Here is a 23087-nt window from a genome sequence, read left to right on the forward strand (position 1 = left end):
TTTAGTCGACTTTCCATGAGTTTGTGACAAGCTCTTGGTGTGTGGAGAATTTTCTTATCACTCATAAGATTCATTTGTTCACTTCTGCTATTAAAATTGGAAATCAAAGGTTTTTGGTCACATTCTTTACATACTTGATTAGCTGGCTGGGATGGACGTTCTGTGCAAAAAGTATGCTCCTTATCTCCATTAAGGTTCAGCTCACTCTTGATATAATCAAATTTTGAAACAAGAGCAAATCTTTCGGATTCAAAAATTTAGAAACACCCAAGTGTTTCAAGCAAGGGGATAGCAACGCCAAGATTTTCTTGAGCTAATTTATCTATCATTGTTTTTCCATTTGAAAGTTTTGTTTAATGGCATGGGGTTTCACCTTATCACCTTATGTTCCTCCCATAATTTTATTGTGGATTTCAGGAAGAAACTGAAGAACATATGTAGAACAAACATGTGGATTTCAATGAAAATATTACAATATACAACATTCTCAAATCAGGACAATATTTAGTTATTTACTGATTTTCAATCTAATACTATTCACAATTTAGAGCTTCTGTCTTTTTTTTTTTTTTTTTCCTCTAATCTACGCAACAATGGATAATCTACCATATATACCAGGAGCAAGAGTAATTCCACATGTTTGAACAGGAATATATCAACATGCTTTTATTTGATGCTGTAACCAACAAAAATAATGGAGAAAAAGGGAAGGACTATCTTCAACTAGTCCATTTACATCTAAAGATAGGAAAACATAAACAAACATTATAACGGAGGAAAATAAAGTTTGAAGGATCAAACAGATTCCGGTTTTGTTTAAAAGTTCGCCAAAAGATGTCTCAACTTTCAAAGCCTTGAATTCCTCAGCAAATACCTCAAGGTTGCAAACTGGTATATCTAAAGAAGGAAACAAAATAAGGATCGAGCATCTACAATGTATGTTGCTGATGCATTCATTGTGGTAAACATGTTTGCATGGCAATTCGATATGTTGAGCTAAATTCATTCTAGTATGTGGCTACACAACACCAACCAAACCACATAGATAACGACAACAGCAGATATTGAGCTAATTTTGATAAGTCGAATACAGTCGCATCCTTACTTTTTAAATTACATAGAAGTTTGAAAATGCATAGCCACTCATTAATGAGAAGAAAGATTACAAACGTTTGAGTCATTGTAAATTAACTCCACAAGTCATTCCCATATTCAATACAAAAGCAAAATGATTGCTCACTAAGAGGAAACTTTCCAATGAGGTGTGTCACTTTGTTTGCTTCACGAGATTGGAAAAGGATATTCCCAGTCCCAGTATCGTAAAGCTTTTATGTCCTCTACTATCAGCCCATTTTCTTACCAGCATGGTTCAGAAGAGATTACAAACTTCACTGCTTCTGAGCAGTTGGTTTCGACCAGTAATGGAACTATTCTTGCGTCTAAAGCGAAATGGAGACCAGCCTTCATAGTTCATAGCTAACAGTTCTGTGGTTAAGGGAGAGAAAGATCCCAACACTGGGACTGCACAAGCACCCATAAGATCCCCATTCTCATTTCCGATGACCACTCCCAAAACTCTTATGTCCTGCTTCTCATCTACAGCTCAGTCTTTCTTGTAAATTGACACTTCTTCAAAGGAAAAGTAATGTCAATCTGGGTTCTTCACTTCCAATATTCTGAAGACGAAAACAAAACAACATGAAAAACTGAGAGCTGAAGTCTTTCAAGCTGTTAGAAGGCCCAATTCCAACAAAACAAAATTTACTGGTGTGCATCTATTAAATTCAATCTATAGCAGCCTAGACAGCAAGTAAGCTTTTAAGACAACTAAGAGAATAAAATAGTTGATTATTGTTTTCTTTCCAAAAAAAAAAAAAACACTAGCAAAAGCAGCCTGCAATGTGACATACTCCCCAATCCCCCATTCACAACTCCTATTTTATCCGTGACAAATATAAAAAAGAATAAGCAAAGGAAAAAAAAATGCAAGGTCTAGGATAGAAAGTAATGAATACAGAGATTAGCACATACTTGGTCATTCTCTTTAGGTAATCAACATAACCCTCGTACATTTCTGGGTGATTCTTGAACTGAGACATCAGGAATCAAAGGATTGCTGCCAAAAGAAAAATGATCGTGTCAATCCAGGTCTTTTGCAATAGAGGGAAGACATTCAAATTCTAACATTAGTATGAACTAGGAAGTAGCAAGCAATAAAGTTTGCAGACAAAACACAAAATTGATAAATTAATATCTGATCCATGTCCCTAGATCCCAACTATGTGTACCTGAGTTTGCATACATATTAAGAAAACTATATTATTTTCTAGGGCTAAATCCTTTGCATATGTGTAAGCAGAAAATAATAATAATCCTTTTGCATCTGCTACTCTCATGCTTTATCAGGCTCACAACTTGGTGCAGATGCATGCAATTGTTTTATCAATTTCATCTTTCATTTTTTTTCTTTGCGGAGAGAGATAGTTCTGATAGACCACATTGACACATTCTTCACTGAAAAAATAAAAAATAAAAAATAAACAAAAAGATAGACCGCATTCAAAACATAAAGGAGGAGCAATAAGCAAAAGTACTGCAAAAATAGATGATATATACACTGATCCACAAGTAGAAGTCATCTTCAATCATGAAATGCCATATAAGCTACACTTAAAGGAACATGAACCATCTGATTCAGCCTTCCCCCTACTTCACCATCAACAGCATACTCATCTGGTACATGACTAATATCCAATGAATGGAACAAGTATTCCTCCATTGATCAAGTTTTCTCCTTCACTATGATTATTTGCTTCCTCGTTTCCATTCACCTATAGGACCATCTGCCTCATTTACCTGATTTCCATAATCACTGGTGTCCATCTTTCTGCCAAAATCATTCACAGCTTCCTTATTGTTTTCAATGCCTAAAAATGCAGCATTTAATCAGTGTAAGTAGAACAAATATACAAAACCTCTGAAGTCTGAACTAAATGAGAATGCCAATATTTCCCATACCAGAACCATTCTATCTGTTTAAAGGACCAAGTCATTCCTGTGCAAGAATCTATGCTTGCAAAGGGCATCTCCATGGAGGCAACTCAAGATGGCTGTTCTTGTAAGGCATGAGCTATAACCTCATCATTCTCTACAATAAAAGGCTCAACATAACCTTTCTCTAACACATTATACTTGATTAAAGTCCTGGTCAAATCAAGTGACAGTACTATGGGAACAATCATTCAAATGAGTGCAATCCAAGAGCGGATGGAGACCCCAGCGAACAACATCCTGATCAAAGTTCACCGAAGTGCTTGTATAACATTCCAGAACACCCCCTCTGCTCCGACAAGCTACCTAGTAAAGGGTATAACCATATCCTCAGAAACTATATTGCAATTGATTAATCTAAATTATAATCATTTACACTTCCATCTCAAATTTCAACCAGAACTCCAAAAATCAATAGAAATGAGGAACCAAAAATTACATTTAAAAACATAACATCTGATTCTTCACCTCTTTTTCAAACCTCTGTAAAAGAAAATCATATTCATAGTCAAAACACATAAGGTGGTTGTCATTGAGCTCCATCCTATATTCCTTTGCTATAGATGTTGCAATATTAAATTCTCATGGACATGCATATCATAGGAAAACCAGTTACTGAGAACACTCTCCATCTCTTTGGTCATTCTCAGAATCCAAATCCAAGTCCACCTCTGTATTCCCTCCATCTCCTCTGTCTTCAATCTTAGGTTCCAAATCCAAATCCAGCTCCATATTCCCACCACCAGCCAACCGGCCATTCACTCTCCTATTCTTCAATAACACTGCCGACTCCCTCATCAATCTAATATACTTTTTCCTCACTTCCAAAAGTGGATGCTTCTCAATAGCAGACTCATCACAGTAAGCCTCTTTAAGAATTACCGTACAAGTCTTGTTCTTAAATGACAAATAGAAAATCCCAGGATGTCTCTCAAATGCTCTGTGCACTTTCTGCGGCAGTCCCATATACTTCTTAAGACACTTAAGCTTCTTCCTCTCTGCTGAATGCTCAACAAATAGACTAAGCAACTCATGAAGAAGCCCCACAACTCGTTTCTCGGATGCATCAGTGTCTGGCAGTAAATGTGAAAAATCCTCATAAGGTGAAACATAGGGAAGTTTCTGAAACTCCTTTAACCAATCTTCAATCTTGTTCCTCAACCTCAAACCCTTGGAAGGGAAAAGCGGGAACTCAATTGCCTCTGTTGGAGCTCCAGAATACACCCCTTTTTTCATTGCATTCCTTTGCATGGCAGACAAGACCTTTTCACCACTGTCAACAGCTAATCCCTCTAACCCATCTTCCATTGTCACAAACCGAAAAGACCCATCCAGATTCTTTTCCGGGTAGTGCAAAAAATCATCAGGCAAACCCAAAAACCACTCCATCCCCTGAATAATTTTCAGAGGCAAAACCTTTTCTTTGCTCATCAAAATCAACTTTTTCAGCCTATACCTCAAATCCACCCTACAATCCTGATAAACCCTCTTCTCCTCCCTATCAATCTCAGCTGCTTCTGGGGTCAATTTAAACCAGGGATGATTGTATTCACCAGCAAACTCCTCAAAGATTGATGGGTATTTCCTCAAAAACTTGGCAACCTTCATGGGTACATCTAATTGAAGACCCTTTTTGGACACTTCATAGATTGGGATACAGCCATTGGGATCTTCAGTAATGCAGTTCTTGAGGTTAATGATGGGTTTAAGCACTATGGACTTGTCGATGTGCTCAATGGAGTCAAAGTATGAGTCTTTCTTCCATTTCATGTAGACATTAACATAGTTGGATTTCTGGGTGTGTGTGTAAGCAGGGTTTTGGGGCCGGTACAAGGAGGACAAGATTGAATTTTGATAAGGGAAGAGTAGCTTTCTCAGGGGTTTGGAAGTGGGTTTGGTCAGTAACATTATAGGGTTTTAGGAGGTGATTTGTATGGGGTTAATTAGAATCAATAAATATTTTGGGGGATTTGAAAAGTTAGGGATTGAGTATTACCTGATAAGAAGGAGAAATGTGGCTGCAGCAATGGCTTGACATGGTTTCTGAGCAATTCCAAGACACACAGACTCTGGTCTCAGATTTCAGCCAAACCTATTTATACAAAGAGGTTTCGATTTTCAAGCATTCCCATTTCCTCGGGCCGAAAAGGTCCAGTCCATTAAGGCAAAACCTTGAGCTTTCACCTGTTGAGTTTTTGGGACATAAATGATAAAACTGTTTGCTGTATTTTTTTTATATTTACTTCCACTCGTTACGTTCATGTCTCTACTCTCTATGAAGCGACACTGTTCATACTAATTTCTACTAATTGTTTATTATAAATGCGAAACATATAATATAAATCAATAGTAATGATGCGTTTCACTCTAATTTTTGACACAGTGTTTGGCTATACATCATCTTTCGTTCGATTTTTACCCAAAGCTAGAGTTTGGTCACCAAATTTTCAAAACTTGCAACAATTGAATATCTCTTCCGTAAGCCGCTAGGCCCCCAGTTCATTCCGATATGAGCAGCTTTTTTAGCAAGATATCTAGACCTTGTTCGCCCATATTAGAGATAAAAACTTTCGGAAGATGAAAGATATTAGGAGGAAAAAGAAAATAGTTTTTACAACTATGAAGAAAAAATTTTGGATGTAGAATTTATGGGACTAAGAACGTGCATAATATTTGCTCATGATGCAACTAGATGCAGGTTGAGGTGGACACTTCGGAGCTGAGGCGTGCAGAGCTGGTTTTCTTCTTGGTATTCACCAAGGTTGGACGGAAATTGACATTGAGAGCGATTCTGCCCTTCTGATTGCTACACTCAATTTTGAGGAGGATAATTTCTCGGAGGTAAGTCGGGTTTTAGATGATTGCAAAGACTATTTCTCTGATTTTCAATCAGTTAGAATCAGACATATTTTCAGTGAAGCAAATGGGGTTGCACATAGACTTGCATACCTTGCTAGTGTTTCTGGCTTAGATGATGTTTGGTTAGATGAGACTCATGCTATTATTCAAGATTACTCTACAAGGATTGTAATTGTTCTTCTGTAGCACAGGTTTCAGGTTTTATGTTCCCCCCCCCCCGGTTGCAAAATTCTACTATTAATATAATAAATGGAACTGGTCGTGGGGCTGAGCCTCCCAGCTAGGCTGGGTTCCAAACCCCTTTAAAAAAAGAAAGATATAGAACTCTATAGCCAGAACCCAAATAGTTTATGGAATCAATAATTATTTACATCAAAGTTGTAACATGCAGTTAATTACACAGATTAATGATTGATTTAGGGTGCGGCTATTGCCACCCTACCATTTTCTTTGTTCACCCTAACTATATTACCCAAATGCAAAATGACTAATAAGTACACTAATTTTCTAAAATTTAAATCTTTAAAGAAAACTAAATACATAACTAATTAAATACAAAACTGTTAAAGTAAAATGACAATTGGAATTGGTCTACTCATTTCATTCATAACTCCTTTATATAGGAATAGGATTACAACGGAAATATCAATTACATTGATGATACTAAATGCTGATTGAGCTGTGATTTGTAATTGCTTGATTCCCTCTTCGTCTGTTTCTTTGACGAAGGCACATAATGTGCTTTTTCTTTAACACTCCCCCTTGTGCCAAGTCAAAGACAAAATGGTGCATGAGTTGTTGCCTCACTAAAAACCTTGCCAAGTAACAATAAAAACCCTGTGGGACAAAAATACACCTTGGTCGAAGGAAAAGAGCACAACGCACCTTTTACATTTGAGTATGACATGCGTGTGTTAGACTCCCCCTGACGTCTACACCTCCCCCTGTTACTTACAGTAATCAGGGGAGCTTGGAAAGTCTTCGCATTCCTATGCTTTTCACATGTTTCTCAAATATGGCCTTAGGCAATGATTTGGTGAACAAATCTGTCACATTCTCCTCAGACCTAACTTGATTCACTTGAATCTTGAGGATGGCCTGTTGTTGCTGATTGTAGAAAAACTTTGGCGATATGTGTTTTGTATTATCACCCTTGATATGTCCTAGCTTCATCTGTTCGATGCAAGCTGCATTATCTTCATAAATGCAAGTAGGCTCTTCAATGGTAGAACTCAAACCACTAGTCCCTCGAATATTTGTGATGATAGTTCTTAACCATACACACTCACGGACCGCCTCATGTAGAGCGATGATCTCTGAGTGGTTCGAGGAGGTAGCCACAAGGGTTTGCTTGGTTGATCTCCAAGATATCGCCGTGTTCCCAATGGTGAATACATAGCCATTTTGGGATTGACCTTTATGTGGGTCAGAGAGGTACCTAGTATCAGCAAAACCAACCAAAACGTCATTTGGTGTTTCAGTGTAGTGAGTGGCGCTTTCGCCATCAACATTTCCTTTAGGGATTGCAGTTCCATATGCGGTCCCTCTTGTCTCTTTGTAGGGAAAGAACAGTCCCAAGTCAATGGTTCCTTTTAGGTATCGGAAAATGTTCTTGATACCATTCCAATGACGCTGCGTTGGCGCTGAGCTAAATCTAGCTAACAAGTTCACTGAGAATGCAATGTCTGGTCGAGTAAATTGGACTAAGTACAATAATGCGCCTATTGCACATAGATAGGGAATTTCAGCTCCTAACACTTGTTCGTCATCTTCCTTTGGACGAAATGGATCTTTCCTTGCATCCAAACTTCGACCGATCATGGGAGTGCTAGCAGGATGTGCTTTGTCCATGTTATATCGCCTGACTTTTGGACATATGCAGACTGGTGGATTAATATTCCACAAACTCGGTGTTCTAGTTCAAGACCTAGATAGAATCGAGTTTTCCCAAGATCCTTCATCTCAAATTCGGATTTCAAGTAGCTCTCGGTTTCTCTTATTTCATCAAGAGTACCAGTTATGACAAATACTACTACAATTTGCAAATCCGGAACTTGTTTTCTTTATGAATACGCAGGGGCATAATTCATCGTTCTTATATCCCTTCCCAATCAAGTAGTCACTTAGACGGGTATACTACATCCGTCTGGATTGTTTCAATCCATAAAGTGAGCGTTTCAACTTAATTGCAAACGCACTCTGTGGTTTAGAGTCACTTGACTTGGGTAATGTAAGGCCATTAGGCACTTTTCATATATATATCTGAATCTAGATCCCCATAGAGATATGCAGTAACCACATCCATGAGCTGCATTTCCAGTCCTTCGGAAATTACTAAGCTAACTAAGTAGCGGAACGTTATAACGTCCATTACGGGAGAGAATGTCTCCTCGTAGTCAATTCCAGGGCGTTGTGAGAAACCTTGCGCCACAAGACGAGCCTTGTACCTTAGGACTTCATTCTTCTCATTACGCTTTCTGACAAAGACTCATTTATGTCCTACAGGCTTTACACTTGGTGGGGTTAGCACTACCAGACCAAATACCTGTCTCTTTGTCAGAGAATCTAATTCTACCTGGATTGATTCATTCCATTTAGGCCAATTTGCTCTTTGTTGACATTTTTCAACAGAGCGTGGTTCGATATCATCGTGCTCTATGGTTCCTTGAGCAACAGTATATATATCATCAATGTGTATGGAAGATCTTTCTATCAACTCATACGCACTCTCATAATCCTCTGAGATTTCTTTGTTCTCTGGAATCATTTTAAACATCGGAGCGTCCTCCAGTATTGATTCATGGACATAACTATAATCAGAGACAATCTCATGAGAGGGATTCTATACATTGATGATTGGTTTGTGCCTTACTCACCCTCTTCTTCCTTGGGTGAGTGTCAATCGAACCAAGTGACCTCCCCCTCTTCCTTGGGGAGCCACGGCCTCAACCACACCTCCACTAAGTGCGGTTGCAGTGCCTCTATCTGCGGCACCGTGCCCCTTGTTGGGGACTTCTAACCTTACAGGCACATTTGCAGCTGGTATATGTGATCTCATCACTTTTACGATATCAGTAAACGCATCAGGCATCGAATCTGCTACGTTCTGAAGATCGATTATTCTTTTCACTTCACTTTCACTTTATGAAGTGCGGGGATCAAGATGAGACAGAGTGGGGACAAACTACGACAATTCCTGTCGTTCCCTTGGAAAATTCTTTTTCCTATCTCCCCCTAACGACAGGAAGACTGTCTCATCAAAGTGACAATCCGCAAATCTAGCGGTAGAGAGATCGCCTGTCAAGGGTTCCAAATAGTGGATAATTGTTGGGGATTCGTATCCAACATAAATACTTAATCGTCTCTGATGACCCGTTTTGGTGCGCTGTGGGGGCGCAATAGGCACATATACTGCTCAACCAAATATGCGTAAGTGTGAAGTGTCAGGCTCATATCCAGTTACCAACTGGTACGCAGAAAAATGGTTGGCTAGCTGTGGGTCTTAAACGAATAAGTAAAGCTGCGTGCAATATTGCATAACCCCATGCAGATATAGGCAGGTTGGTGCGCATAACCAATGCCCTAGCCACCATCTGTAGCCTTTTGATGGTGGCTTCTGCGAGACCATTTTGTGTATGCACATGGGGTACAGGATGCTTTACATCGATCCAAATAGATATGCAATAATCATCAAATGCTTTTGATGTAAACTCTCCAGCATTATCAAGCCTTATAGACTTGATAGGGTGATCAGGGTGGTGAGCCCTCAAACATATAATCTCTGCTAGGAGTATTGCAGCATTTCTTGTGGACAATAAAACGACATGTGACCAGATTGTCGAAGCATCCACTAGAACCATAAAGTACTTGAATGGTCCGCATTCTGGATGTATAGGTCCACAAACATCTCTTTGTATCCTTTGTAAGAATGGAATGTTTTGGTTTGTATCTTTAGCATAGGAAGGTCTCGATCCTGTTTTTGCTAAAGAGCAGGCTTTGCAAAACGAGTGATGTACCTTTAAAATAGTCAATGAGGCATAATGAGAGGGAGGTAGTGCTTCAGGTACTTCAGAAGGCAATGACTGCATTTGAGCAATACTAGAACCGACACCTTACAGTGTGGCGGATTTTTCTCCCATTTTTTTTTTCACTCGAAAGAAGGGATGTCCATGTGAGTTCTTGAAAAATACGGATCATCATGTTATGACCTCGGTGCCATAGGCGGTCATGCAAAAGCTTGTATGAGTCAATGTCCCACATTTCATTGTTGGTGACAGTATAGAATTCAATGATCCGAATCGTAGTGAGGTACAGTCCACTAAATTGACTCATAAGTTTCTCTAAGATGCATTTCCTTCCACAGTCATGAGATGTAATATCAAGGTATTCAGTTCCATTCTCACGGTGTGTTTTTACTGGATAATCGTTGGCACAAATATCTTTGAAACTTAACAAGGTTCGATTAGCTCTTGGTGCATATAGAGCGTCTGTGACTTGAAATGTTGCCCCATTATGCAACAAAAATTTGGCAGTTCCTCGCCCTTTTATTAGTTGTGATAATCCAATCATCGTAGTCACAGATAAATTATAGGCTATTAGTTCAATGAATAATTGCCTATTTCTTAATATTGTGTGGGTAGTCCCACTATCAATTAAGCACTCAAGTTCTCCTCCATTCATTCCTACAAATAAATGGGAGGTATTTAGAAAATATAACTCATATTCTTTAGAGTATTTCTTATTTGCGTAGAATGGTATTCTTTTCATTCTAATAATGTTTCTCTAGATGTATTGCTTTACATCTTTATAGTGCTATGTCGAACCATGTAAATATGTTTAGTAAATAAATTTGAATAAATTCAGTGCTTCAGAATAAAATTCAAAATTTATTAATAAGCCAACGATAATCAAATCAAGGTCTTGTTCAGAAATCTTATTCATCAATCCATGATTGAAAATAAACTTTAAGACCAAACAATAGTCTAATTAAAAATGAGGCATTATGCCTTCACAACTGTCTTTGGAAAATAAAATGAATAAAGCAGATCAGTCAAGATTGAGAGCATCCATTGACTTAGCAAGTTCCTCTTTGCCATTGGAGTCTGCAACTATAAGGTTGACGTCTAGGTCATGACCTCCTTCTTCCATATAGTGAGCCACTTGTTCTTTAGACTCTCTATACCTCTTGTAATTGGCTGCTACTCTGTTGTTTGTTTGGCAGTTCTTGTACCAATGCCCAATGAATCCACACCTATAGCATGGTTCATTGTCAACTCTTTCCTTTGGCATCTTGTTTCCATGATCCCCATGTCTCTTTCCACGTGGATAGGGATCAGCACGTCTAAACCCCCTTGCATTGGAGTTATTTCCACCTTTCATTTTTCCATAATTAGCCTCGGGAATTTTCTTTGTCCCAGTGGGCCTGGCATTGTTATTCAAGAGAATCTTATTTTGTCTCTCAGCCACTTGCAGTAGGCTTATCAACTTATTGAAGGTTGTGATTCTTTTGTTGTCATAATCCAACTGATACTGGTTCGCTAGTATAAAAGTTGAATTAGGAAAGGTGGTAAGAGTCTTGTAGATCATATCATCTTCTGTGATTTCCCTTCCACAGAAATTGAGACGTGCCTTTAAGCGCAACATGTCCTTGTTGAAGTCATTGACATTTTTATAGTCAAGCAAGCAGATTCCATTCCACTGAACAGCCAGTCCTGGGAGCAAAGTATCGTGAATGTTCCCAAAACGTCCTTTAAGGGCATCCCACAATGCTTTGGGTGTCTTCAACTGAAGGTACTCCCAGCGTAGGCTAGGATCAATATGTCGCCTCAGGAAAAGTAAGGCATCTGCTTTCACCTTATTAGATAGTTCATCATCTTTGGGATCAGTAATGGTGGCAGTGTAGTCTTTTGCCACAAAGGCAGTTTCCATATCGGAAACCCAACGATGGTACTCAAGTCCTTCTGAGTCCAAGATGTCAAACTCAGGTCGAGTTGAATTAGCCATCTACATAAACAAGAGAGAAGAAATAAATTACGCAGTCATAAAGACATCCACGTGAATTATTTTCCAAACGTATGAATTAGATTTCAAGACCAAGATTCATAATGGTCACAGTTTTTTTTTTCGATGCTATGTGAAAATACTTTATCACAGTAAGTGTGTGTATAATGCGCATGAATTTTCATTATCATGGCCAAATGGTATTGATATGTTGCATTAAAAATAATCATAGCACGTAATAAATAATAAAAACATAGCATATATTAAAATAAACTACAGGGCATGCTCAAAATCACAAATATATACCAAATATATATGTTACACATAATAATAGTAATAATATATCATGCGTAAAATAAAATACAAACGATAGCATAATATAAAGGCATGCTTAGGAATAATTGTATAAGCGTAAATAAAATTCACAAAACATGCTTCAAAATTGCATAATTAATATATAACAAAATATAAACAATAAAATATATAAGCATGCTTAAAGATAATCATATAAAGCATAAATAACAAGACATACTTTAAATGATCAAAATTATCTAACTAAACATGCTCAATAACAAAATATAATAAATGTATAAACAATAAGGTATAAAGCATGCTTAAAAAAATAGAAAATAAAATTCACATGCTTGATTAAAATCATAAAATAAAATAAAGAAAACATACTTGATTTCGAGAAAATAAAACAATCCTAGCACACGCGCGTGTTGATGCAGGCATGCGTAGCGATGTTTTTTTTTTAGCTTGAGAAAAACTGGGCCGCTTCCTCTTTTTTTCAACAGTGGGCCACAAGGCCTTATTTTTTTTCTTTGCTTTTTTTTATTTTTTCTGGGCCGCAGGCCTACTTTTTTTTTTATTGTTTCTGCTGGGCTGCATCACACTCAAGGCCCATTTGTTTTTTTATTGGGCCGGGATTTTTTTCTGGGCCGGACCTGTTCTTTGGGCCGGGTCAGCCTTTTTTTCTTTCTGTTTTTTTTTTCTCTATCTCCCTTCTTTTTCTGGGTTTTCTTCTTCGATGCAGAGCTGTTGCGTCGATGTCGGAGACTGCAAAACGGGCTAGGGAACGAAGGGCCTGGGCGGGCCGGTGACTGGGCTAGGCGGGGTGAGGGTGCCGGGAAACAAGTTGGCGGGGATGAGAGGCTGGGCGCGCTGCTGCTGGGATCTGCTGCAGGCCGGGCTTTTCAATTTTCGGGTCGACCACGGACGTCGGGATTTACGGTGAGGTTGACAGCGTTGGTCCTCTGGCGGCGGGATTGGCTGTCTGCAGCAATTAGGTGTGGAGGGCGATCTGCGCAGATGCGCTGGCAGGTGGGCTGGGATCTAGTGGAGACCGCCGGGAAAGATGGAGATCGTGGACTGAGGCCGGTGAGGTGGCTGCTGGGCGTGCACTGCTGTTTCTGTGGCATTGTTGCAGTAGCACGGGGAGTGAGGGCTGGAGAGGAGAATCTGGAGGGGCTGTGGTCGCCGCCGGTTGTGAGAGGCTGGGCGAAGGATCTGGAGGTGAGGCCGGTCTGGATGGGGCCGGTCTTGGACGGAGAGATTTTTTTTTTTTTTTTTGAGAATTGTTGTTGTTTGTGGCGGCAGAAAAAGAAGAAAAAATGGTTTTTTTCCTTCTAGGGTTTTGATTTGTTTTTCGACGGGAAGAAGAATGAAACTATTTTTTATTTGGCTATTGGCTCTGAGCGTGCTGATAACGTGTTAAAGTAAAATGACAATTGGAATTGGTCTACTCATTTCATTCATAACTCCTTTATATAGGAATATGATTACAACGGAAATATCAATTACATTGATGATACTAAATGCTGATTGAGCTGTGATTTGTAATTGCTTGATTCCCTCTTCGTCTGTTTCTTTGACGAAGGCACATAATGTGCTTTTCCTTTAACACCTACTTAATTTCTCTTCTGATAACGTTAATCTTCATCTTCTCCATCCAATTTTCAATTTATTACAATTTTATTTTTTATCTTTTTGTTGCGTCCTCATCGTTAATTCGTTATTTAATTCACAAAACTATTAGTGTTAATTTCATCAAAATCTTTATAATACCGAAAGTAAAAAATTTAAAACACAAAAAAAAAATCAATATTTTTTTTCATTGCTCATAGTAGCACTTACTAATTTTTTTAATATGGATTTGAATAAACGAACATTGACGCTGAATGGAAAAAATAAAAAAATGGAAATAAATCAAATTATGATTTTATTATGAAACTTTAATATATTTTAAGACATTTTTTAATTGATATAAATTAAATGAGAAATTTTCGTTAAACAATTTTTTTTTTAATTTGATATGTTATATGATAGAGGATATTCCTGAAAAGAGAAATTGGTTGGATAAGTAAATCTAATAATTGAAATTAAAATGTAGGGTGTAATGAGCAAGTAGGGTGAACAAAGAAAATTATAGGATGGCAATAGCTTCACTCTTGATTTATCACTTTAGCTATCGAAATCAACGAGAAAATATGGCGATGATTATGCCTTTAATAATATAGAAACAAATTAAGCTTGATGGAGTGATCCAAATAGTTTAAATGGATGTGAACCAAATTGTTTTGTTGAACTGAAAGAAATATCCTTCATCAGTTCATCCTACATTTGGAACACATGATCAAAGTAGCAAATACATGAGATGTTACACAAGAAAAGAAGCCAATTTGTTGATGATTTTCTTAACATTATGGGTCTCGGCCACACTGAAAATCTGGAAAGCGTGTCCCTCTCCTTCGACTTCAAACAACTCCACCTCTCCTTTCCACCCACTCTCCATGACCAAATTATAATACCAAACACCTCTAGGCCTCAACTCATCATTGCTAGAGAGACACACAAGCAGCTTAGAGCACCCAAGCCCAGCCATGCTCGGAGCACCCAAACCTACCGGGTTAACCATCGGATTATCAAGACCTCCCGGAGCCGACGGATTCAAAAACCCCCAAACCAGGCAAGGCAGATACTTCTCGAACTCTTCGCCTTTTGGCTCCAACGCCAGTGGCTTGGAACTCAAAAGGTAGGGGTGGGACATAAATGCCCCCACGATTTTCACACTCAAGCTCTCAGTCCCGGCCTTCATTGCTATGTTATGTACAATATTACCACCTGTACTGTCACCACCAATGTAAACTCTATCGAAATCGCCGTAGCTGGCTAGCCATGGCTCTTTGTTAATAGCACTAACACGCTCTTCATTTTCAATATGCGAAGCGACCCATTGAAGAGCAGCCCAGCAGTCTTGGTAACAAAAGGGAAGTGGGACTTCTGGGGCAAGTCTGTACTCGACTGAGATGGCGACGACTTGGGCTTTCGAGACTAGGCGGTTGAGGAAGCGGTGGTGATCAGACGAGAAAGCAGATTCAAAGCAAAAACCACCGCCGTGGAAGTAGACCAAAACCGGAAGCTTTTGGTTTGGGACATGTTGGTTTAGGGTTTGAGGGCAGAAAAGGCGAGCTGAGATTTTCGGGTTGTGAGAGATGGTGATGTCCTTGGAACAGACGCCGTATTCTGGGTCATGAAGAGATGGGGACACATAGGGAGATCCCATGAGGCGTTCGACGGTGCCATCTTTGTAAACTCTGATGAGAGGAAGGAGCTCTGACGCTATTTCTTTGCCGCTGGAAGCCATTGGAGAAATAAAGAAGGATGAAGTGGCTATTTATAGAAACGGGCTGGTCACTTGGTCATTGGGATTTAAATCATTAATAGACAAAGAGAGTAGCTAGCCATGTTACGTTTGGGACTCATGATCTTGAAGAGTGCCAAACGGCAAGTTGGCAACCATTGGATGCTGCCGACCTCATTAACTCTTCATCAACTAACTGAAAATTGTCAATCAAGGATTTTCATTTGTTCTATATCTTACTGGTACGTAAGTTCTGGAATGGCTTAGCCACTCTTTTGGTCAGCTGATGGGACAGTAACATTGACAATTTCGTTTCCTGTTTTGCTGCAAACAAATCCAGAAACAAACCTAAGTGTGAACATTGATAATTTGGTGTTTTTAAACTTTAATTATGTTGACCTCTCCATTACAATAATTCCAAACTGGTGGAGTGACCCAGTGAATGGAATAGTGGATCTTCTATAACAGTCTTAACTTTCATATATAGATAGACTGTGGATGGGATTTGTTATATTTGTTCTTTTCGAAATACTTGAGAATGAGAATTTTGACTAGAGTTGGAATCAAGAGGGACTTCTTGAAATCCCCAGGTAAGGGGGTGTGGGATACATCTAAAGATGAGTTTGTCCAAAATTTAATGGAGACGTACTGCTATTGCACACCTGGATTTGAATTTTTGTCAACACGATGAGTAAATATGGAATGTTGCAAGGAAACTGGAAAGCTCTAATTAGGGTGTTTCTATTTAAACCCAGTAAATAAAAAATTCTCCTATATTTTTTCAACTTTGCCCTTGTTGTAATACACCCAGCAAAGTGTTATATTTCAAGAACGTCCTCTTCGAGTTTAATTTGATGCTGGTACATACTCAAACAATTGTCATTAGGTTTGCTATATATTGTTTGCCGACGACGACCTAAAACAAAAGAAACACCGAGATTGAGGCGGTTCCTATTGCCCTTGAAGTCTTGAACTGAAACCACCGAGGGTCTTGAACTAATCTTTCCTAGAAATCCATCAACACTCCATTGGTGAAATTCTCTAACTGAAGTAAAAATAGCCAAGTTTCATGTTGGCATGATTTCAACAGTTGAGTAAATTCCAATTAGCTTGTTGAGGATTTTCATTGTTTAGGTTATTTTCTCTAGATGAAAGAATTCCATGTCAAGAGGAAAATACCATTTGAGATCTAATTGATCAAAAACGTGTAATAGTGCCCACTACCCGATAGCAAATCAATTGCAACTATATAAGAAGGAACTCTCCATAAACATCTAGATGCAACGAAGCAAACTAAGTTTAATCAAGAATCAAGTGGGCGTATGATTGCACTTCACTAAACTTTCATTGATGAAAATATATATGTCCATCTAGTCATCTAGTTGCCAACTGGAACTATTAATCTATATTTATGGGCCAATGATCTGAGCCTCGGAGGGAGAACACAAACTGTGGTTCTTCGAAAGAATTGAAGCTATGTGGAAGTGGAATCATGATGATAGAATTTGGTACTGGGTTCTTTAGGGGTAAAGTTGGAAATAAATGATAAACTTTTGTATGCTGGGTATACTAAGAAATTTGCTGGGTTTATTTAGCAAGGCCCCTCTAATTATATATGTTTCGGAACTTGGGTACGATCTACGGGAATTAGGATCTACTGCCCCTTAAATTGCAAAAGGTATGTTTCTAGGAATTAGAAGGACCAAGATTGCAAGATGGTGTTATATATGGGTTCTTTTCTTTCAACACCCACATTAGAAAATAATCGATGCGAGACGATAGAGATTGCAAGAATAGGATTGACTGCAAGTTTCCGATAGGGACGTCGATGGAGGCGATATCGTTGCCTTGTGTGGCTACGATATCCATGGTGGGAGGTTGAAGCCTGGGCTAGTATATGAAATTCATGATGATCTTAAATGAATTAAAAGGTGCGCTTGCGCGCCTTGAGGCTTAAAATGCGTGAGGCGCTAATAAAAAAGAGTATCTTTTGGCTGAGGCTACCAGGCCCAGAAGACGCAAAAGACGCGTCATAAAATGGAGAATTAATACGAACGCATAGGATTTTATTTTTTTTTGGGCTAATTACTGTTTAGTACCCTGTGTATGGATCGAACATCAATTCAGTCCCTCGACTATCATTTCTCGTCCAATAGGTCAATCCGTTATGATTCCGTCAATTTCAGCCGTTTAACTGATGACGTGGCGTTCCAAGTCAGCACAGGTGGGGCCTACACAGAATTGAAATTCCCAAATTGACCCTGGCCAACCAAATATGGAAAAATCCAAAATAAATTGCAGACTTTGAGGTTAGGGAGACTCGAACCCACACCAACACATATGCAAATGAAAACCCCAACCACCAGACCACTTGCATGGTATTGCAATATTACAAACAAAAATAACATATGTATAATAGTTTAAAAAATACTTTGTCATCCTCCTTCTCCACCCACCTCTCTCCTCTTCTCCTCTTCTCCTCTTCTTCTTCCTCTGTGCCTTCTCACTCTTTAACACGTTGCCCAGCTTAGCTTAAGATAGAGAGAATATTTAGACCCTTTACTGCAGATTATATATAACTATCGACACCTCCATAATAGTCCACACCATCATATATCAATTTGTCCATCATCTCCATCCATATCTTATTTCTTCTATAATCCACACACACACACACCCATACATACATATCACCATGGCCATCACTGGTATAGACTTGTGCCAAGACCTTCCATCCCTCATGCGATCACTCCCGTCCATCAAAATCCAAACCCCCAAACCTCAACCATAACAACAAGAAGCCACAAATGATGTTGTCCTCGAAGACTAGTGCTGCCGTACCTCAAAATCAGAAGCCAGAAAAATCCCGGCAGTAGTCACCTGCCCGCCAGCGCCTTGAAAGCCAAGAAGAGCTACCGGCTCCTGCAAGAGGAAGCTGACGGAGCTGCAATTCTTTGAGGTCGTGAATCACAACGAATTGGGAAGGCACAGAGGAAGAAGAAGAGGAGAGGAGGAGAGAGGTGGGTGGAGAAGGAGGATGATAAAGTGTTTTTTAAACTATTATACATACGTTATTTTTGTTTGTAATATTGCAACACAATGCAAGTGGTTTGGTGGTTGGGGTTTTCATTTGCGTATGTGTTGGTGTGGGTTCGAGTCTCCCGAACCTCAAAGTCTGGAATTTATTTTGGATTTTTCCATATTTGGTTGGCCAGGGTCAGTTTGGGAATTTCACTTCCGTGTGGGCCCCACCTGTGCTGACTTGGAACGCCAAGTCATCAGCTAAACTGCTGAAATTGATGGAATCATAACGGATGGATCTATTGGACGAGAAATGATAGTGTGGGGGTGTTTTTGATGAAATTGAAAGTCGAGAGACTGATTGATGTTCAACCTATACCACAGGGTACTAAACAGTAATTAGCCTTTTTTTTTTCCTCAGAAGTTTATCAATCTTATCGCTACTCCAAAATCTGTTCTCAACACTCAAAGGGGATTTGTGTACTCTTCAGGCGGCTCCTACTCTTGTTTCTTAAAGTCTTCTTGATGACATTGTAGGAGTTTCTTGGCCTAGAAGAAGATATGTCAATCAGTTTGGTTTCTTTGTGTATACTGGCATTTGCCTCCATTGGAATGTTTTTGTCAACTTCTCTCTTGAAATCAAATTGATGTTTTGTACTTTTTGTTTCAATTGAAGTGTATCAAATACAGATTTTGAATTTTGAATGGATGTTGTGTTCCATTCAAAGTATATCAGACATATTTTTTCATGCTTTTGCTAATAATCTGATAGAGTTTGATTTGAGTTTGAACTGATTAGAAAATATGATATGATAGAGTCTGAATTGAGTTGGAAGTCTAAATTTGATAAGGGATAATTATAAATATAATTAAACACTTGTTATAAACTAGAGAATAAGAGAGAGAGAGAGAGAGAGAGAGAGAGAGAGAGAGAGAGAGAGAGAATATAGAAACATAAGTGTGTATTATTCATTCTCATGAACCCCTTTATATAGGAGTTGAGTTTATATCTTAATTCTTAAGGACATAAAAAATGAGAATTTACGTGGACAGCCACATATATAATATTTACAACACTCCCCCTTGGATGTCCACCAATTTATGATATGGTGTTGGACGCACTTAATGTTGCCTCATCAAAAACCTTGCTAGGTAACAAAAATTTAATGGGACAAAAATAACCCTAGTCGAAGGAGAAATAGTACAACGCGCATATGTCCTAGGTAGCATATTTTGAATGCTTCCCCTGATGAGAATCTCCAATTCCCCTGATTGTTGCAAGTTTCCATCATGTATGTAACAAAATACATGCATCATGTATATTGGATACGGTGTGTCGATCACATAGGTGAGACCATGTGTGCTTTGCATAAAGGGGACTCATCATCAATTTCAATTCCTGCAAAGGTTAGGATAATACCAATAAAACTATGATAATAAATCTTACCTCAAGTAAAACCAATTTCATATGCTCAAATTATAGATAAAGATATTAGCAAAGAATAACAATATAAAGGAACAACAATTGACACATTTACCTTTAATATTCCGAGCATTGAATTTAAATATGCATACTTAGCCATGAATATCAATTTGTGTAATTGATAATTTCATATAGGCTCAATATGAGCTCTAGATAACTGCATAACTTCGTGGAAGTTAGAATATGTTGCAACATTGTGAGCATGATTCGAATTCGATTTTTTAGTCTTGTCATGGTACTCATTGAGGCAATAAGTCACTTTGACCGTAAATGAATGAGCATATATGAACTTTAGACTTTTGCTTCCATGAGCGAGCTTGAAGGCTTTTCATTCATTCATGAACTTCCTTTTGGCAATATGAATCCCTTAAGGATTTAATTAAGCAATATACTTCTAATGACACATAGGATTTAGGGATTTGCTTTTAACAATTTGCCTTTAAAATATTCATAATAACCAAGACAATTGGCTATAAGCCTCTCGTCAATATAACAGCTATATATAATATGTACTATACTTATAGAAAAGTTGTCTCTCAGAGAAGAATGATAATCTCATTCCTCTATAAAGACAGATTTGTGTTATAGTTTTTAGGGTTGATAAAGTCTAAGTATATCATCATGTTTACAATATCCAAATTTATTGGAATTGCCTCTTCTAATGTTGCCAATATTATATTTTGTCGACATAGCAAAATGTGGTATAGTATACAGCCCTTGATGTTTTTCAGTAGCGTTGCTATATATGAGATATAATTAAATTTCGATCCCACACATTCATATATGCATGCATTAGCTATAATAAGCTTTGCTAATTTCAAGTACTCATTCCTCTTTTTAAGGAATGTATTGTCTCTCTAGGATATTAATTAGAGAATGTGGATCTTCGTATAACCTCATGAAGAGCGTTATAGGACTTGTATAATCTTCCCTTATAGGGAGCTTAAAATATTGGACCTGGTGAATATATTCCAAATAAATTCACTCCGTTACAATATGTTTCCTCCCCCTAACGGCGGGAAAACTATCTAATTTGACCATTCCCAAAATATGCGTGCAAAAAATTGGATTTATGATATCTATTGGGGGGTGGTGAGTCCAAACCAAATTTTAGATAAAAAATTTATAATTAATGAATGTCACTTTCTCAATGTCTCATCATTGATTGAGACTTTTCTTAAAATAAGAATGAGACATAGTGGATATATAAATATCACACACATATTCATGTCGTCTTTCACAAATGATATTTCTCCCCCTAATGACGGGAGAATTATCTTATTAAAGTGACAACTCGCAGATAAGTGATAAATTAGACTTTCTTAAAATAAGAATGAGACATAGTGGATAGATATCACATGACTATTCATGTCGTCTTTCACAAATGATATTTCTCCCCCTAATGATGGGAGAATTGTCTTATTAAAGTGACAACTCGCAGATATGTGATAAATTAGACTTTTCTTAAAATAAGAATGAGACATGGTGGATAGATATCACACACCAATTCATGTTGTTTTTCATAAAAGATATTTTTCCCCCAACTGGCGGGAGGATTGTCTTATTTAAGTGACAACTCACAAATATGCGATAAATTATAATATCATTGTTAAGAAGGTTTGCAATTATTATTGTATTATACGTACAACAATGTAAAGTATGTAGAGAAGTCTACATGACATAATACATAAAATAATGACACATTGGTTACACCAAAATAATTTTATTTGGCTCAATGAAATTTTTACTACATGATACAGTATATAGTATGTGGTGACCCGAGAGAGGGGTCCCACAATGCCGCGACCCCGAGCCAATGAGAAACTGACATGTTATTAATGACATCCCGATAACTCATCAACCCGAAATCGCAAGGTCTTTTGGGTTTAGACTGTTGGTTCACAAAACACTTTCTTAGACAAATCATTCTAGGAACCTAACAACATATTTTCAAAAACAGAATTTAAAGTGGGCTAAAGGATTTGAGCTTACAATAGGAGCCCAATTTGGAAAATAACAAATCACTAAGTAAAAACAAGTATGAGAGACGCGCCCCAGGGTTACGGGTCTCCCGAAGTTTTGTAAATAAGCGAGAAGAAAACAAATAAATAAATAACTAAAAAAATAAATAAATAAGTTACTTCAAAATCCGACAATGGACCCAAAACCTTAGTTTAGTAAAATCAAAGAGGAATGCACCAAGCCGGGCCGTGTGCCTCCTCTGTACCCAACCATGCTAGGTTTGAAAGATAATATACTTGAAAATATCTACTACATAATATTGTGCACGTTTATAGAAAATACTTTAAAAAGAGGCAACCACAAACATTTGTTTTCTTTTATAAAACATATGCAGCATGATTCACACAACTTGGAGCTCAGAGATACTTACCTGCCGGCTAAACTAAAACAAATAGGTAATAGGTGACCGACATGGTTCTTCATCCTTCGAGAACCAGCCAACTACTCTATAGTCCTTGTGACTACAAGTAGCGAAAGTGTTCATTTCCTGGCCCTGAGTCTCCTATGACTGGTTCACTGTCTGTACTAACTCTTCCTCGACAAACATAGGAGCACGGCCCCTTCCAGAGGTTCACGGTTATCGACACCATGGGATCCCTAGGAATCTATGCGTCTAGATCCAATTCACTTTCAGGTCACAAGTACACGCATACAAAGGGTACAGTATCTCAACATGCAAGTCTAGCCTCAGTTTTCACAATAAGCAATTATTAGTTATGGAAACACAGATATCACGAGGCATCGAGTAATGAACAACCAAAAACATACTTGCAGGCAACATATTATTATACTAGAGCATTCCACATATAGAAAAGCCTCTAATAAGGAATGGACAGCTCACCCTACCTGGATATGGAGTGCTCACCCAAACTTAGTTTCGTTTGCGACTTTGGATACTTCGTCCAATTCCATGTGCACATGCTCGAGTCCTTTGAAATAAATTCAAACTAATGAGTCACCTCACATTATCATAGCGTATTAACTGAATAACCAAAACTTTGATTTAAT

General features: G+C 38.2%; 2 protein-coding genes across 6 annotated transcripts; both read right to left on the reverse strand.

The window, feature by feature from the left end:
• Positions 1 to 1124: 1124 nt before the first annotated feature.
• Positions 1125 to 21850, reverse strand: LOC112177563 (protein WHAT'S THIS FACTOR 9, mitochondrial). Of its 5 annotated transcripts, none has more exons than XM_024315848.2 (5): positions 21836 to 21850; positions 3019 to 5118; positions 2617 to 2927; positions 2032 to 2116; positions 1125 to 1676 (listed from the first exon to the last, which is right to left on the reverse strand). In XM_024315848.2, exon 2 carries the CDS (start codon positions 4957 to 4959, stop codon positions 3664 to 3666), a length of 1296 nt encoding a protein of 431 aa, XP_024171616.1. In that variant the 5' UTR covers positions 4960 to 5118; positions 21836 to 21850; the 3' UTR covers positions 1125 to 1676; positions 2032 to 2116; positions 2617 to 2927; positions 3019 to 3663. The 5 variants fall into 5 exon arrangements, with proteins under 5 accessions (XP_024171616.1, XP_024171629.1, XP_024171624.1 ...); XM_024315861.2 differs by lacking the exon at positions 21836 to 21850 and having other exon boundaries at positions 3019 to 3357; positions 3520 to 5246; XM_024315856.2 differs by lacking the exon at positions 21836 to 21850 and having other exon boundaries at positions 3019 to 3357; positions 3491 to 5246.
• LOC112177587 (2-hydroxyisoflavanone dehydratase) lies at positions 14395 to 15590 on the reverse strand. The gene has a single exon (XM_024315871.2). The coding sequence runs from the start codon at positions 15554 to 15556 to the stop codon at positions 14570 to 14572; it is 987 nt and encodes a 328-aa protein (XP_024171639.1). The 5' UTR covers positions 15557 to 15590; the 3' UTR covers positions 14395 to 14569.
• Positions 21851 to 23087: the final 1237 nt, after the last annotated feature.

This window comes from Rosa chinensis, chromosome 1 (assembly GCF_002994745.2).
Source record: "Rosa chinensis cultivar Old Blush chromosome 1, RchiOBHm-V2, whole genome shotgun sequence".
NCBI classification, from domain to species: domain Eukaryota; kingdom Viridiplantae; phylum Streptophyta; class Magnoliopsida; order Rosales; family Rosaceae; genus Rosa; species Rosa chinensis.